This window comes from Pagrus pagrus, assembly GCF_965226575.1.
Source record: "Pagrus pagrus genome assembly, chromosome: 4".
Classification (NCBI taxonomy): domain Eukaryota; kingdom Metazoa; phylum Chordata; class Actinopteri; order Spariformes; family Sparidae; genus Pagrus; species Pagrus pagrus.
Genome location: NC_140188.1, coordinates 25,738,912 through 25,755,875, shown reverse-complemented (window position 1 = coordinate 25,755,875; position 16,964 = coordinate 25,738,912). Strand labels below are relative to the sequence as shown.

The window sequence follows — 16,964 nt, the reverse complement described above, 5'->3', positions numbered from 1 at the left end:
GTCAGACAACTGCTCCCTCGTGAAGTCAGGGGAGATAAATGTACCCAGAGTTCACCAGGAGGAATTAGGAAAGTAACATTGCACTTTTCCCGGGAGGAGGTCGGACATTTCCGAGTCTCGACTCGTCCTGAACGCAGCATTACAGTGTGGAGAGCATCATCACTTACTGCTGACGTTTAATTACAAAAGTAGACGAGAGAGAAAATGTGAAAACTACATCTTTCTTATCCTCCATCATCCACCCCTCCTGCTGCCATCATCTCTGCTGCTCACTATAGCTGGCTCTCACTGCTGTTTCACACCACACACTGGTTCTTCTTTCTGCCTTCATCCACGTGTATCTCACTCTCTCTCACACACACACACACACACACACACACACACACACACACACACACACACACCACTAATAAGACTCCTTGCCAGCAGAAAAGCAGAGCCAAAGAGAATCCAATAAACCTGACTGACCCATGATGTGTGCATCGTGGATTGGATCAAAGTCAGAGATGTGTGTGAAGATATGAAGGGATTTCAAGCTTAGAGCCAAAATGGAGACATCATTTCACTTATGTGACAGTTTACACAAACTAACTGTCACATGTGCCACTGAGCTGCACACACACACACACACACACACACACTTGGTGAGAGGCCAGCATGCTGAAACAAGTGTCGGAGTGGAGCTGAGAGATGAACAGCCTCCACATGTTGGTCACTGCTCTCCTCCTCAGCTGAGAGGAGACTCTACTGAAGCTGTGAGCTGGACCATCAGCCTCTGCGGCTGCTCTCTCCTCTCCTCTCCTCTCCTCTCCTCTGTGTCACACTGCTACTGTACATGAAGACTGATGTCAGATGAGCTCAGCTCCACTCGTCACTAACTTGGTTCAGCTCCACTGTAACAGTCGGCAGCTTCTCCATGAGGAGCTCTCTCCGTCATGTCAGCTGTTTTCAGGAGGGGAAGTCACTTCACATACCTTCACAACTCGAGTCAGCAGCAGACGGACAGAAGCACAACAAACATCCACGGCAGCTGTCATTTCCCTCTCAACTCCGGGCTTTCCTAGTGGAAAACGTCAGCACATGAAATGAAAAGAATGAAACGATCCCTTGCCTTGAAATCCAAAGAGGAAAGCGACGCCGGGGATCCACACGGTGTGTATCCAGAAGGAAAGCATGGTGTCCTTTAACCAGGTGCAAAAGCTCCGCGCTCTTCCCGACCAAGCTCCGTCTCCAGCGGCTAATTTCCAGAAGAGAAAGCTGCAAATGAAGCCGAGCGGAGGAAGAAATCCCGGTGTGAACGGTGCTGATGAACACAAGAGCTGGAGACTCTGTCACTGCTCCATCTGCTGCTTTCACACGGACAGTAGCGACCCCTACCGACACTCTCATCCACAGAGGAGACGGTGTGTGTGTGTGTGTGTCTGTGTGTCTGTGTGTCTCTACTGAAGCACAGTTTCATGCTCCAGCACTGACAGCAGGACTAATGAGGACAAAGCCAACACATTTCATTCAGCAGCACAACCAGGATGTTTCACATGGAGCCTCTCAGCAGCTTCACTGAAGAGGAGGAGATGCACTGTTGGAAAAAGTCCCCACAAGTCACGTTAAAGTGTTAAAGTGTTCCTGTGGTCACAGTGAAAGTCAGTCATACCAATAGTACTTGAGTAAAAGTCTTAAAGTATCTGATATTACATGTACTTAAGTACTGACAGTAATTTTCTGGCATTAAATTTACTTCATTATCAAAAGTAAAAGTAAATTATACACACAGTATATTTACATGATGTTTGTACTGTATACGAGGAGTCAACCTGTTATCAGCCTGGCCGATTATCAAATCCAATATTCAGCATTTCTCCAATTATCAGAATCATTGTTTGTTTAATCTGAGTGGTGATGAAATAAATTAATTTAAAAATGTCTCCTTTGGCTCTGATGTAGTGTAATCTGCAAAGTAACTAGTAACTAAAGTTATCAGATAAATGTAATGGAGTAAAAAGTACAATATCGGCCTACAAAATGGTAAAGTGAAAGTATAAAGTAGAAATAGGAAATACTCAAGTAAAGTACAATACCACAATGCACACTGCTAAGTAAATGTACTTAGTTACATTTCATCACTGGGGAAATGCAGGAAACAACATGAACTTGTCACAAATATCTGCCTTTAAAATGAAAAGAAGATGAAGCGAGGACAAACTGAAGAAGTCAGCTCATCTGGAATATTTGCACATTAGAAAAGTTGTGTTTCTGTGTGAATAATATCAGTGGCCACAGTTTCTACTTTTGACATGTAATTAAACAAGAAAAAGGTCCTTCTAGTGTTTCTACAGGAGCTGATTAGTCCCGTATGTACCAATATCTGTTAGCGCTCAAAGTGAGGGGAGTCTAGTTGGTCTCTGGAGAGATCCAGTGATCTGTGTGCGCACACGTGTGGTGTTTTAGCCCAAAGAAATCCTGAGAGCAGATTTATTACAGTTCTTTGCTTTAGTTTTTATATTCAACTCCAGCTGCAGTGAGAGCATCGACACAAGAACAAACTTGTTTTATAATAAACTTCTGCTGAGAGCTGATGGTGAGATCTGATCTCTAAATGTGGCCACATTAAAGCTCCAGTAAGAGGAAGTGTTATCTGAACACCACAATATTGTGGACTGAATTACAGGCTCAGATGACTGCTGTTACATAAAGAAGATAATGCTTCATGAATCAGTGTCAATCATTTTCAACACAGCAGCAGCTCTGGTCAGTAAACAGCAGTTAGCAGCAGCAGTAATGAGACGTTCAGTGGACCAGTTTCATTGTCTGACTGTTGTGTTCAGTAAAAGCTGCACAGTTGATACTCAGAGCGATAAACTGATGATTTAATACGACTGATAATAAACCTTTACTACCAGGTGTTTTCTGTGATGTCACCACAGTAAATGGGTTTTAATTGTTTGTGGATCTTTGCCCTCACACAGAAGGAACGAGCTGCTCGGAGCCACATTTTCTATTATATTTGCATCTTTGTGCGTTTGTGTTCTCAGTTTTGTTTCCTTTTAGTCTCCATCTGTGTTTCGCCTCCACCCACGAGACCTTCTGGCACCGTTGACTGTGTTTGGAGGGTTTATTTACATTCCCCACCCGTTTCACACTGCTCATTTGTATTTCAGGCACAGAGCAGAAGAATACTGTTTTCATTATAACATGCCAGCAGCAAGAGAAACAAAGCAAAGGTGAGATTGACTCCCATCAAAACAATCTGATGAAAAATATAGTTTGTTGTCACAGTCAGAGAAGAGAGACTGTTGATTCTCAGAGAGAAGTCAGGTCTGGTTTCATGTTGAAGTCGTCGGTCAGGTGGATGAAATGTAAATGATTTCTGCGTGATGTCATACATGATTCAAAGTGACAGAACGATAATGCCAGTCTTCAGTCTGAGTCACATCAGTTAACACACTGTAACCACAGAGCAGCTCACAGCCCACTGTGAGTTATATACACAGCATGAACACATCACAGATCATTTAGATACAGACTGAAAAGTAGGCAGAAAGAAAACAATCAGTTTGAATGACGGCTCCATGCAACAAACTGCATGAATATTCAAAGCTTCCAGCAGGCGACTGTTTGTAACGACTCACTGTTCGTGGGCAGATGGCAGAAAATTATTCCACATTAGCTCGAGTCAGTAACTGATTTTGAAAATGCTAAAATCTTACCAATGTTAGAAGAAGACATGAACATCATGCTGCACATGTACCAGTTTGTTTCAGTCTATAACGTCAGACAGCTTCTCCAGTTTTTACTCTTCTGGGATCAGAGACAGAAGCACTGTAGGTGGAAACACGTCCTCCTCATTACATTCCCTCATCAGAGAGAAACATCCTGATTCATTTACAGAGTGCAGTCCGCTCAGGTCTTATCATACTGAACACTGAGTTCAAAGCTCCTGACCTCTGAGTGACTTGATCCATAATTCATGTCCAGCCCACAGTGTTTGTGTCCTGCAGCAAACCTGTGGATGTCAGTGTGAAAGCCTCCAGCTACTGTTGGTGAATGTGGGAGAGGATGAGACATCACTCTGAGGAGGAGACATGGAAACATGTGGGAGTGACATGAGACAAGGTCATCTGTCCTCTCAGATCATGTGATGTACTGGCTTTACTTTTCTATAGATCAGCTGTTCACCATAAACAGAGATCATCTTAACACAGAGAGAAAGAAAACAAGAGAGGCAGGAAGTGATGCAGGTAGACACCAACCAAACAGCAGATCATAAACCAGACAATGTGAGTAAAGTTGAAGGGGTCTGTGTTGATGAGCTTCTACAAGATTTACTTTTTTCTCAAGCTTGTGGGTTTTTTTTAATGATCACAATGTTATTTAAAAAAAAAAATAATGTCTTCAGGAGCTGGAGCTCAGCAAAAACAAAGTTTTCTAGGAGAGTTAAGTTTCTGTTTAAACAGCAGCATCAAACTGGAGTCCAGTGAGTTGATCCGTCCTCCCAGTCAGCACCATGGACAGAGACAGAGCTCTGCAGAGCACAGAGCCTGGTTCACTGTGGAGACAGAGCTCTGCAGAGCACACTGCTGCTCTCACTACATTACTGAACATCTGTCACTGTCACACAGCGTCAGCAGATATCTGTGTTACCATACAAGTCTGTTCTACTTCATTTTGTGTGCTTCATTTTAAAACAAAGCTAGTTGACTTTGTATATTTCACATCAGTTCTCCTGCACTGCAGTCTGGTCACAGCTGAACTCCTCTGTTGGCTCTGTGACGCTGCAGACAAACATATTTCTCCTTCGATACACAGCTGCTTCTTTTCTCCTGCCAGAGAGGAGCTTCACCAGGTCATCATGTACTCACACACTGCACGTTTGTTAACAAAGCTACACGAGTACAGTCCAGAAATATAAATGTCACATCACTTTTTATTGAGTACCGTTTCCTTCACAGCAGGTCTGACTCTCACCAGCTACTGTAAGATGTTAAAGTCTGAAAGTGAAGTTTACTGCTCGACTTTCCATCCATCAGGTCTGAGGCTGCAGCTCAGAACAGATCTGTATCGATCTGACTTGTAAATATGACACCACATTACACAGCACTCTCTCCACTCTGAGCTGTGACCTCCAGAAGTGGATCATTCACAGTAAAGTTGCAGATACTCTGTGGTACTTGTACTCTGATGCTATAATGACTCCTGGAGCTCTAGTTTCCTCTGCTGTTGGTCTCTGTCCTGAATAAAGAGCTCCTCTGTCTATTTCTAGTGACTCCATCCCAGTGGTTTCATCACAGCAGACCCCAGCTGATTACCTGTGACTCGGCTGAGAGCGATGATTTATGACTGTTTGGCTCTTATTATGCTCTATATTAAAGCTCTCTGCTGCAACACTGCAGCTCTCAGCTGGCATCCAAACGTGTGAACGCCTCCCTGAAGACTTTGCTTTGATAACAGTTTGCCTCTGACAGAGAGCCAAATGTCTGTAGAGCAGAGCATCACTTTCTGGTTCAGATCCAATTAAAAAGTGTTGAATTATCTCACTGCTAAGAGAAAAAGTCCTAAATACTAAGACGGAGAGAAGAAGTGAGACGATATAAGATTAATGGAAAGTTAACAGCAGTAATAAAGAAGATATGTTTCTCTTTTCACTACCTCTCCATTACTGTATTCATTTGCTGTGAACAGAGAGCCATCAGCTGCAGTGTCTATTCATATGATCGACAGCCAGTTAAAAGAGAACAATGGGATGTTGTTGGACTGCTGGTGTCAGTGTTGAACTGTCTGGATCAACAACAACACATTAAGAAAAAGAAAACAGCCCCTGAGGAGGTGGATCAAAGTTTAAATGATTCAAATGACAAAAATGAAAATATGGTTTCAATAAGATGTTCTGGGACAGATGTTCTGAGTTAAGAGGAGCTTTGTCTTCATACAGAAGAAGAAATGTCTTCATATTGGATTTAATGAAGGTAAAGGATACGTGTGATCCCTGATTAAACCTGTGTGTGATGTTTGGATCGGCCATATTTCCTGAACTGTGTGAACAGAGAAGCAGAGACGTCAGCTGTTCTCCTGATGATTCTCTTGAGTCTCTGCAGACCTGTCGGCTCGTTCACTTCCACATATCAGATCAAATCCTCTCAACATCACCGACCATGTTGAAATGTGTTTTCTACACTTTAAATGTGACACTTTAGCTCATTCTGTCAAACGCTGACATCCTCTCAGCTGAAACCATAAATATGAAGTGCAGTTTAATTTACCTTGAGTTCTGATATCTTTGATAACAATGTTTTCAGCAGCCACAGATTTACATGCTCATCACAGGCTAACTGTCCTCACACTTAACTGAACTAATTGCTTCACATCATTTTCATGAATGTCACTGACTGTCAGTCACCATCAGAGCTGACTAACAGGACAGTGATCCCCCGTGTACTGCATCACAGGCTGCTGGCCAGGTTTGATAAATCACACTTTACTGTGGCCGCTCTGTAAACATGACAGAGCAATCTGAGCTGTTGTTCACTGTGTTGTTAGCATAGCTAAGCTGACAAAGCAAACTGTGTACACTGGCAGGAATAATGTGTGTGTGTTTTTAAATTAGATGAAGGGCTGCCTCTGGTACAGCAGGTGTCCTTATCCAACATTTACTGACGATAGTTACTCCAGACCTCAGAGAGGCTTCCTGTTAATGTACAAACACTCACTGCATCAGAATAAAGTTACAGTATCAGTAGAGACAGACACACACACACACACACACACACAGGACGAGATACTGTGGAGTCATCTTCCCTGATCCATCCTGTCCGTCTCATTCACATCCTGTGAGACCTTGTCAATAACTGGACCATCAGGATCATCTGTCCTCTCTGAGGATGAGGAGAAGAGCTGCACACATGTGCACCCTCACATCTCATTAACATCAGAGCTGCCGGGTCTGAACTGCATTTTAAGATCCAGGTGTAGGTTCAGGATGGAGCAGATCAGAAGACAGAGAGACAAAGAAACAGACACCAGGTCTGAACTGAACCATCTGATAACCACGACAAAGAAGCTCCATTACAAATAACCAGAAGGTCAAAACTATGAGAGTTCAATCAAAAGTCTGAGAGTTGTCTTCAATATGTATGAAGGGACAAAGGTGGGAGGTTTACTTCAGTCCAGCTGCTGCAGACAGAGCAGGTCTATTCCCAGTCATGTCCATCAAGAGGAACAACAAGAGTGAATAGTGTCGGTGGAAACGTGGAGAATATAACTTCTAACAGAAGCTGAATACTTCACACAGAGAATGAAAGTATGTGTCAGTGACAAAGAGAATAACGAGAGGGAGAGAAAGTGGGAGGACAGAGAGAAAAGCAGATTTCATACAAATCTCAGTGCTGACTCAGCGCTGACAAAGACAATCTGTGAAACTTGTGAGGACAGTGAGCAGAAGAGAAACTTTTAAATCCAACAGTGAGTCAACATGATCAGTTCAAACTCCCTGATACTCAGATCCCCTGAGTGTTCAGTCAGTGAACGTGCAGATCTGGAGCACCTGTGGCCCAGAATGCATTGCTGTATGTGGGCTGAATTGGGTTGGACCAAAACTGCTGTGTGTCCTCACACATCCTTCTTCAAACACTGTGGTTGACTTTTAAGTGATTTACAACACAGCCAGTTATGTCTGAGCTGAATCCAGTTCAAACAGTCAGTAGAAGACAAAACCCTGACTGATGGAGCAGCTCCTCCTCCTCCTCCTCCTCCTCCTCCTGTCAGTGGATCAGTGGATCGTGTGTTTGTTATCTAGTGAAACTTAAATGGAAAAGAAGGTAGAAAAAAAGGGTACAAACTTGTGACTAATCTTGTCATGGGATTCAAAATAGTTCAGTGAGAGGTGAGGAAGACTGAACAGAGGAGCAGGTGGTAGAAGAAAAGAATAAATGGAGGAAACGTTGAGATAAAGATGACAAAACACTGTTTATCAATAAAAGCCTAGAAATGATCTCTCGTTTTCCAGAATTGCACCAATTAAGACTAAAAGGCAAATCATCAAAAGCCCAACGGCACAAACCCCTTTTATAAAAGACTGAAATAAAAGAAAATGAAAGAAAAGATGAATTACTTTGATTCATGATGATGATCTTCACACCTGGAGGCGTTAAATAAATGTAGTCATCAGTGAGACTTCTGAACATATTCAGTCAAATATGAGCGAACAGCTGTGATGGATCCTGTTTTAAACTCTAATCTGCTGCAGCAGACAGCAGGACAGAGACAATGACATGACTGAAGGAGAAGTGAAGTTTTGTCCTGTTTGAAGGACAGAAGATGGAGGTCAGTCTGTGTGTGGTTGCTCTGTCTGTGGAGGCTGGTGGAGAAGAGACAGAGAGAGCTGAGCTCCAACCACTGACAGGACACAAGAGAGCAGCTGCAGCCCTCTGGCTCTGACAGAAGACAGGCTGGGAGGGAGGACAGGTCTCCAGCTCTGGATCAGCTGCAGGAGAACATGGAAACATGCGAGAGGACAGGACCGAGGACTGGACGCTGAGGGGACACACATCATCCCTCTGGGTTACCAAGAGGACAAACACTGACTTCACAGGGTCACACAGTTCACACCATGTGAGGATGTGGTCTTCATGTAGACTGAGGACTGCAGGGTTCTGGTCCACATTAGACACATTTACATAGAACTGAGTTGTTATTTTAGAAGGAATCAAGTGTGAACGTCAAACACCTCAGTGTGATCACACACAACACACACTCTCTGGTTCTCCTGATAGAAGTACAAGTCAATCTGATTTCTATTATCAGCTGATTTAATGATCATTTCTCCATTATGAGCGTCATCAGCTCACCATCTGCTGGGCCACAGTGTTCATGAGCTCAGCAGACGAGTTGTGATCTGATAGGATCAGACAGGTGTGAGACACAGGATAAAACACTGCTCTGCTCCACTGAGGGTAGCTGGTCTGGAAACAGTCCATACAGATACCTGCTGTGTGGATGTCATGAGCACTAACACACACACACAGACATGTGCAGTAGTTCTTCTTGTCCATCTTGTCTTCAATGTTAAAATCAAAGTTTATTCATGACCTCAGAAAACACATGAACAAGGATTCCTAAAATGCTCTGAATGAGATCATAACATGTCTCTCCCTCCCTCCTCCTGACCCCGTCTCCCTTCTCATTCCAGTTTATTCAACATTAATACACACTAATGCAAATGCAGCATGAAGCAGAGATGCTCATATTGTTCTCAGTCTGCTCACACTCCTACACACTGTCCTCACTGCTGCTCTGTCTCCATCAAATCACTCCACCTCACTTTGTTCCTCCTAAAATAACTTTGATAATTAATTTGTGTACAATGATTTGTCACCACACTAACACACTGGTTGTATGAGGAGTGGTGTGTGAGTGTTGTGTAAGGAGTGTGTGAAGTGTGGAGGCGAGCGTCACAATGACTGACGTCTCCTCTCTGCTTGGCTCCACTCAGCTGCCTGTCACTGACTCTTCATCACAAAGTGTCGGAGGTCACAGATCTATTTACTGAAGCTGGAGCTGTAACAGTCCACATGACAAACAGGGAGAGCTGTACAACAGATGCAGAAGAGAGTCAACAATCTGAGAAAGCAGCGAGTTATCGCTCTGATTCTTCAAACCTCCCTGAACTGAACAAGTCGAATCTGTGTCCTTGAAAAAGTTCCATTTGGAGCTTTGAGTGAATGTGAGAGGACTTATTGTGGACTGACAGGGACACAAACACACTTGACAGTCATTTCTACCTGCAGCCAGCAGACAAACACTCCTCAGAAGGCCTCTTCACCTCGCTCTGACAAAGAGATGCAGCCCAGTTCAGCCTCTGTACAACTCTGAAGAACAGATGATTTGAACACTGCTGTGATGGAGGTCCACTCAACTGATCTGTTCAAGGTCTGTATCTACTATGTGGAGTGGAGTATTTTCACGCTTGCCGTCTTACCTTTATCTACACTATAGTGTTGACACAGTTGATGGTTCCTTATCCGGTTGATAGTTGAAGTTTATGTCTTTAGATGTGTTTTAGCTTCAGCTGCTGCCGTCCTGACAGAACACAGTGTGACACATTTTATTAAATAAAGGTTGTTTCAGCTTTAGCAGTAAAAATACTGGACTGTGTCTTTGCTAGTCCGAGTGACACGACAGTCAGCCTCCAGTTATATAGTCCAGCTATAAAGTCATCTGAGCCACTGAAGGAAAGTGGTGGAGCAGTGGTGTTACTGCTGCCACTGTACAGAGGAAAGCCCTGTAAGGGTGAATGGGCTCGTCATGGCTGAGCATTAGCATGCAGATTGCAGTGAGCTGAGCTGACAGGATGAGTGGCTCAGCCAATAAAGCCATGTTTGAGAGTGAAGGCTGTTCTTAACAACTTAAAGCTCTTTGGCAGCGTCAGAACTGGGAGTCAAATAATGGAAGTTAAACAGGGGAAGACAAAATGACTCAGCTCGTGTGTTAATGTTTCTACTTATGTTCTCAACTGAATGTGTGTGTGTGTGAGGGAGAGATGGTGTACAGGAAGATGAGTATGTGTGTAAATGGAGGCTAATGAAGGCCATGTCTCACACACACAGTGAAAAACACCTTGTTATTGTGAGCTACTTTCAAAAAGTTTAAAGGGTCTCCATGTGCCAGCCGAAGTGTTGCCATGGTTACTGCTTGGCTGTGACGAGTTGTAAACATGAGACTCTTCCTCATCTCTACCATCACAGATCTGACTGTGACATGAAGCTAAAGAGAGCTGCACTGTCATTAATAACATTAACGATGGCTGCGTCTCAGTGGAGCAGGACTCTCGTTAGTGTCATTAGTGACACCTGGGTTTTTTTAAGACAGGTTCATGTGAAACACGGCCTGTAGGAACATTCATCCACTGAAGTTACTGACAGCACAGACACCACTACTCACTTCAGTACAAACTCCTAAAATAACAATTGCAGTCATCCACTCAGTGGTTCTCGTCCTCTCTGTGTCCCTCTGTTCACTGTTGTCTCTGCACTCCTTCACTGTGAGCGCTCCCTGCAGCTCTGTCCTGCTGCATGCTGGGTCACACAGTGCTGTGGAAGTGCTGTGTGACCTCACAGAGCTCCCAGCAGTACAGGATGTCATTATGCAGCAGACAGGACCCAGTTCACACTCAGACCAGCACATCTGTCCTGCTGCCAGCAACCAGAGCTGGAAGCTACAAACTACACAACACTTTTGCTTCTGTCCCATTTTTCACATGTTGAAATTAAAGACTTTTTATACACAAAATAATTCTCTCAGATTTTGAGTAAAGATGATTTAAAAAATCCATGTTAGTGAGCACTTCTTTTCCAGACAGTCTAAATCACACCTGCGCACTAATCATACTGTTTAATCAGCATCTTGATATGCCTCACCTGTCAGGTGGATGGATTATCTTTGCAAGAATTTTTGTTGAAATCCTGTTGTGTGAATACAAATTTAATTTTAAACCTTTTAACTCAACTCATTTTTCAGATTCAAGGATCTCAGGATGGAGGGTGTTGTATGTAAATCCCCTGAGGCACATTGCAGTTGGTGATATCTGTATATAAATAAAATGACCTGACTTGGAGCCATTGGCTCTGAGTAAAAACAAGTATCTCTCTCCAGTGTTTCAGCCTGAGGGTCTCTGTATAAAACATGACCATCCAGTATCTACTGCAGTCTGAGAACACAAAGCCTCACCTGTCAGCTACAACACAAGGCAACACTCTGGTGGTAACAAGGCTAACAGGTCTCTGCTGCTGGAAGAGGAACTGAGAGAGCTAACAAGCTAATCCAAACAATGAAGAACCAACATGGTCACACTCAGACACCTGAAACATACCTGATACTTGCTCCCACTTTAAACCCTGTTGTATTTTCTTCAGCTTCCTCCAACCAGTTTCAGAGAGACCTTTTCTTCCTCACCATCAGGATTCTTCTTGGTTGTTTGTACCGAACAACAGAGACAAGCCATCTCTCTCTCTGTAGAAGTTATTGGCTGAACTCATCATGAAATCCAACCCAACTCAACTCAACCCAATTCAGATCTGTGTTTTAAGAATTCATATTAACTTCCCTCCCAGTGTGAAGGTGATTTTTATCAAGTAGCAACACAACATGTTATTTTAAATGTCATATAAATAGTTTAAAGTACACTCGACTCACAAAACAGTGAAGTCTTGTTTCCACAGCAGAAACAGCACAGGTGTAATTAATAACATCACTAACGACTGCAGCCCATTCAGCTGAGTCAGGTCCTGCTGTAGTGCTGACTGACGCTCACTGGAACTGAGCCATCGCTGACTCAATGAGTCACACCTGAGCTTTTTCTGCTTTCACATAGAAATGTGAAAACTGGAACTTATTTAGACATTTTGTTTTTAAATCATGGAGCTGTTGTTGGCAGATCTGAGATGATTCAGATTCAAACCAAACTATTTAAAAATCTACTGAAATCTGCTCTAACAGACGTTGAATCTACAGCCTTTATTGTACATATAATTATTTAAAAGTCAATTTAATCCAAAAGATTGCAGCCACACGTCGGGAATCTTATCAATATTAATTAGATACACACTGTTAATTGGAAAGCACACAAGACTGGCAGCAAATCCCACAGCAGGGAGTGAGCTGGCAGTCAGTGAAGCACACAGGTGTCCAGCAGCACTGTGGAGCTCACAGCAGGGAGGTGGAAATAATGCCTCGATGCAGGAACAAGTCCAGTGGTGGCCGACGCTTCTCTGCTGTGCAGTCGTCACTGTGAGGATTAATGCTGCTCAACAGAGCTGTCTGGACAAGAGCAGCACTTGCATGTTTTTTCCAGAGAGGAAGAGGAAGAGGAGGAGGAAGAGGAAGAGGAGGAGGAAGAGGAGGAATTTGTATCAGTTCATATCTCATTTCATATACAAACAGACTCAGTGTGGTTTACATGAAACAGCAGACCACAAAAAGGATTAAACCTAGCTGACATTAAATATTTATCGATCCCCGACTCATCCACTAAAACTCACACACAAATAATCTTTGACAAACAACACACACAGAAGAAGCTGGTCGAAAGCCGAGGAGAGCAGCAGCAGTTTAATCTTTCTATTAAATGAGGTCCACACTGGGGCACATCTGAGGTCATCTGGCTGCTGCTCCAGAGACTGCAGCATTAAAGGTAAAAGAAGCTTCCCCAGACTTCACTTTAATCCCTGAAACAGGCCTGTGTGAGATGACCTGAGAGACTCAGAGGCTCATAAGCACTGAGCAGGTCTGAGAGGTGTTGTGGGGCGAGAGCATTTAGTGCTTTAAAAACAAGAAGCAGAGCCTTGGAGTCAGTACTGGAGTCTTATAGAGCAGATAAAGTGATCAGAGAGCTGCTGTTACACACTCTAACCCGAACACATGGGACGTCCTGCAGGAAGAGAAGCTGTGAGACACTCGCTGTCAGCACATTCACATATGGAGCAACAGGATCAAACCTGTTTCACAAACTCAACAAACCAAATGTTCATTATCACTGGAGTGGCAGGTTTGTTCAAGAGGCTCCTGACCTCAAATGGTTGCAGGTTCAATTCCTGCTCGTGTTCAGTCATTGCCAGACTACTCTTTAGTCTCTACAGTCAGTGTTTCTCAGAGGCAGCAGAGAGCCCTCCTGCACTCAGGACAACATCGATCTCCAGAGAAACTACAACAAGTTGTCAGATGAGATATTTTTGTCTCCAATAAAACACATGCTGTAAAATAGCAGGAGAGCAGTTTTATGGCAGAAGAAGAAATGATAACAGCGTTGATGTGTCCAGACTGCTGAGAGTCTCCTCTGTGCTGGTGAAGACAATAACCTGATACATAATCCACTTCTCTGAGACTCTCACCTCTTCAGAAACAATGTCACAGTCCCTCTCTCCTCCACACACTGACAGAGGATTCAGAGGGAGGACTTACTGTAGCTACAAATAGTAGAAATAGAGATGTTCATTTTTTTAAATGGCCTCAGATTGCTGGTGGCTAAACTCATTATAAAGTTAGCTAGCCAGCAGCTATGGTACTTTACAGAAGTGAACAAATGAACGAGTCATGAATTGATCCCCTTCTATCAAACAGCTGCAGAGAATCAACTTATTACTAATCAGTCTAATCACAAGGTTCATTACTGCAGACCTGCAGCTTCATTCAGTATTTAGGTGAACTGTACTGCTACTATACTACTATATGAATATGCAGGGAGTGTTTCAGCCAGTGTGTCTACATATTGGACATGTGATGAAGTCCAGAGGTCTTGTTGTTCTCGCTGGAACTGAAGTGTAAAAGCTCATTGAGCAGCTCTAAATACATGTAATCCAACAGAGCCCCGGGTGGCAGCATTAGAGAGATGAAACAGACCCTGAATGAAGAGTTAGAACAAGACTGACTGCACTTAATGAAACACTAATGAGAGCACAGACAATGAATGTATTCCTAAATAATACTGAAGAGGCAGGACGACTGTGGGCTGTTTGTACTGAGCAGAGTTAGTATTATTATAATCTCATGAAGTCATTTCTTGAACGCTGAAGAGAAAATGTGTTTTACAAAGGATCATTTGTGATGTGACTGTGACCTCATCACTTCCTGTAAGCACACACATTAAAACATAGTAAAGTGACTCAAATCAAACTTTCCCTCAGAGGAAACCTGGAGTCCTCCCAGTCAATACAAACACACGTTTGACTTATTATCATCTCATAAACACGTAGAGGAACCTTTTCTGTGCTACACAGCTGTTAAGGTCCATTTGTAGGCTAACTGGTAATCACCATCAATGACCTGACAGAGAAACTGGGAGCAGGTTTTATTCTGTGTGCACATTGTTTGAGTTTATATGAGCTGAAAAAGGTTAACGACACCTGAATTTTAAACAGTTCTTGTGAATAAATTGGTTTTGCTGCAGGAGGAGACAGATGAACTGTCATGACTGAATAAAAATGAAAATGTCTTTTAATGAAACAACAATTTAGATTCTTGACACCTTTCCTTTCCTTTCCTTTCCTTTCCTTTCCTTTCCTTTCCTTTTCTTTCCTTCTCTCTTCTCATCCTGTCTTCTCCCGATGTTTCTGTCATCAAGTTTAAACTGTTTCCACCTCAATATTTTCTGCTTTGAAGCTTTTGTTCAACAAAAATATTGTTAAAATCAATTTTAGATTTTGTTCTTTGTTTTTGTTCTTCTGTTCATTCAGCTCTTTTCTTCCTCCTACCTGTTTTCCTTCCTGCTCTGGGCCATAAAGAAGGTGGACTCAGCGTCTTTCAGAAGGTTGGAGAGAGAACAGAGTCTGTGTGACTGACACTGTGCTGAACCTGATGAGTATCTGAAAAGGGAAATGTTGCTGTTGTATCTGCTCTGGACTGAAAAATGTGACGAACAATAAAATGTTTGAGTGAGAATTGAAAAGAAAATGTTGAAGGTGAATCCAGAATAATTCCAATAAGTCCAGTGTGCAGATCCTAATGGGACATAAACTGTTATTTTACTGCAGTTTGTAGAAACGTTCTGTAAAATCTTCTGCTTTATTCTCTGACACTCTTTCCTTGTTGATAATGTGAGAAATCTCACACTGTGATCTGATGTAGGATTTGATAAAGATGATGTCATTATGCAAAGGAGACTGAATAATGATAAGAATCACATTAGGAGGGAAACTGTTGAACTGGATCAGATCCTCACTGATCTCCCCATGCACATTTCCCTTCACAGCGTCACCATGTTAATGAGTGGAGTGGGCTGTGTGGCTGTTATCTGAGTGGATCACACTTTCTTCATACGGCCACTTTCTAGCACCCAAACACACACAGAGTATCTGCTGCTCTTTGTCTGTTCACCCCTTTTCCCTGATGTTTGTTTGCAAACAGAAAGCAGCATGAAATTATTCAGAGTGAAGCCACTGAATCAGTCCATTTGTCAGAATTACTGCCTGAAAGGCTGAAGAGGGAACGGCTGTACGTACTCAGAGACCTACACTTATGTGTGACACCAACAGAGCTCGATGTACTGACTCAGAGATAAACGTGTTCCTGCAGACAAACATCAGTTTGACTGAATATGTTCCTGTATGTGTCTGAGTGCAGAGTTAGGAATCATCAGTGAATGAGACGAGACACAAAGTGGACAAACCTGCTGCTGCTGCTGCTTGTGTCTCACCTTTGGGACAGATTATGTCTCTTTGCTCCCTCACTGTTCCCATCCTGTCCTCTCCTGCTGTGACAGGCTGCTCCTCGTCCTTGGCCGTGGCTAGAGGCTGTTAATGCCAGTCAGCTGCTTCAGTGGTGGGAATCTTAAAGCCAGCCAGCTGAGTAACCTCTGGCAATGACTCAGTGTGTGTGTGTGTGTGTGTGTGTGTGTGTGTGTGTGATACAAGTCCTGCTGCTCAGCTGACAAAGCTCCAGCATCACGTCCAGTGCTCACCCCACCAGGTGGCTCAGGGAAGATTAAGCCCTGACATCACCTTCACTGTGAGACAGCTGTGGCTCAACATCTGTCTCAGTCTCCCAGTGGCCAACAAAAGCAACTGCAGAGCCAGAACAGAGTGAAGCACAGTGAGTCTCCACTGCACTCGCTGTCCTCATCGATTCTCTCGAACTCTTACTGAGAACTAAATGAAGCCGACAGCGAGACCATGAAACCCAACTGTCTTTACTCTTATTTTGTCATTACAATATTATAGGTCAACAACTGTGTGACAATACAAACACATTAAACCTTTTCTATGTGTACTGACAAAGCCCCCCCTTCTATCTGTAAACATGGATGAAGGAAACAATGGAGAAAATCAATAAATGCATCATATCTGTGATTACTGGGTGTTCTGCTTTTCTCTCCTGGCCTCCTGCTGCTGTGTCTCTCTTAACCTCTCTGTGCATCACATCCACTCCTGAAGCCTCTCCTACACTGTGGCCAAAGCCACAACACAGCCAGCACGACCCTTATCATC

General features: G+C 43.3%; 1 protein-coding gene across 2 annotated transcripts in view; it reads right to left on the bottom strand.

Annotated features, from left to right (window-relative positions):
• Positions 1-12,006, bottom strand: part of lsamp (limbic system associated membrane protein) — a 487,383-nt gene extending 475,377 nt beyond the window's left edge. The window contains exon 1 of one of the 2 annotated variants that reach the window (XM_084351806.1): positions 11,858-12,006. Coding sequence is in view for 1 of the 2 variants with exons in the window: in XM_084351805.1 (XP_084207931.1) it covers positions 1,112-1,175 (64 nt within the window). In the remaining variant the exon portion in view is untranslated. Of the gene's footprint in view, positions 1-1,111; positions 1,329-11,857 lie in introns of those variants that run through there. The other variant, XM_084351805.1, reaches the window with a different exon arrangement.
• Positions 12,007-16,964: the final 4,958 nt, after the last annotated feature.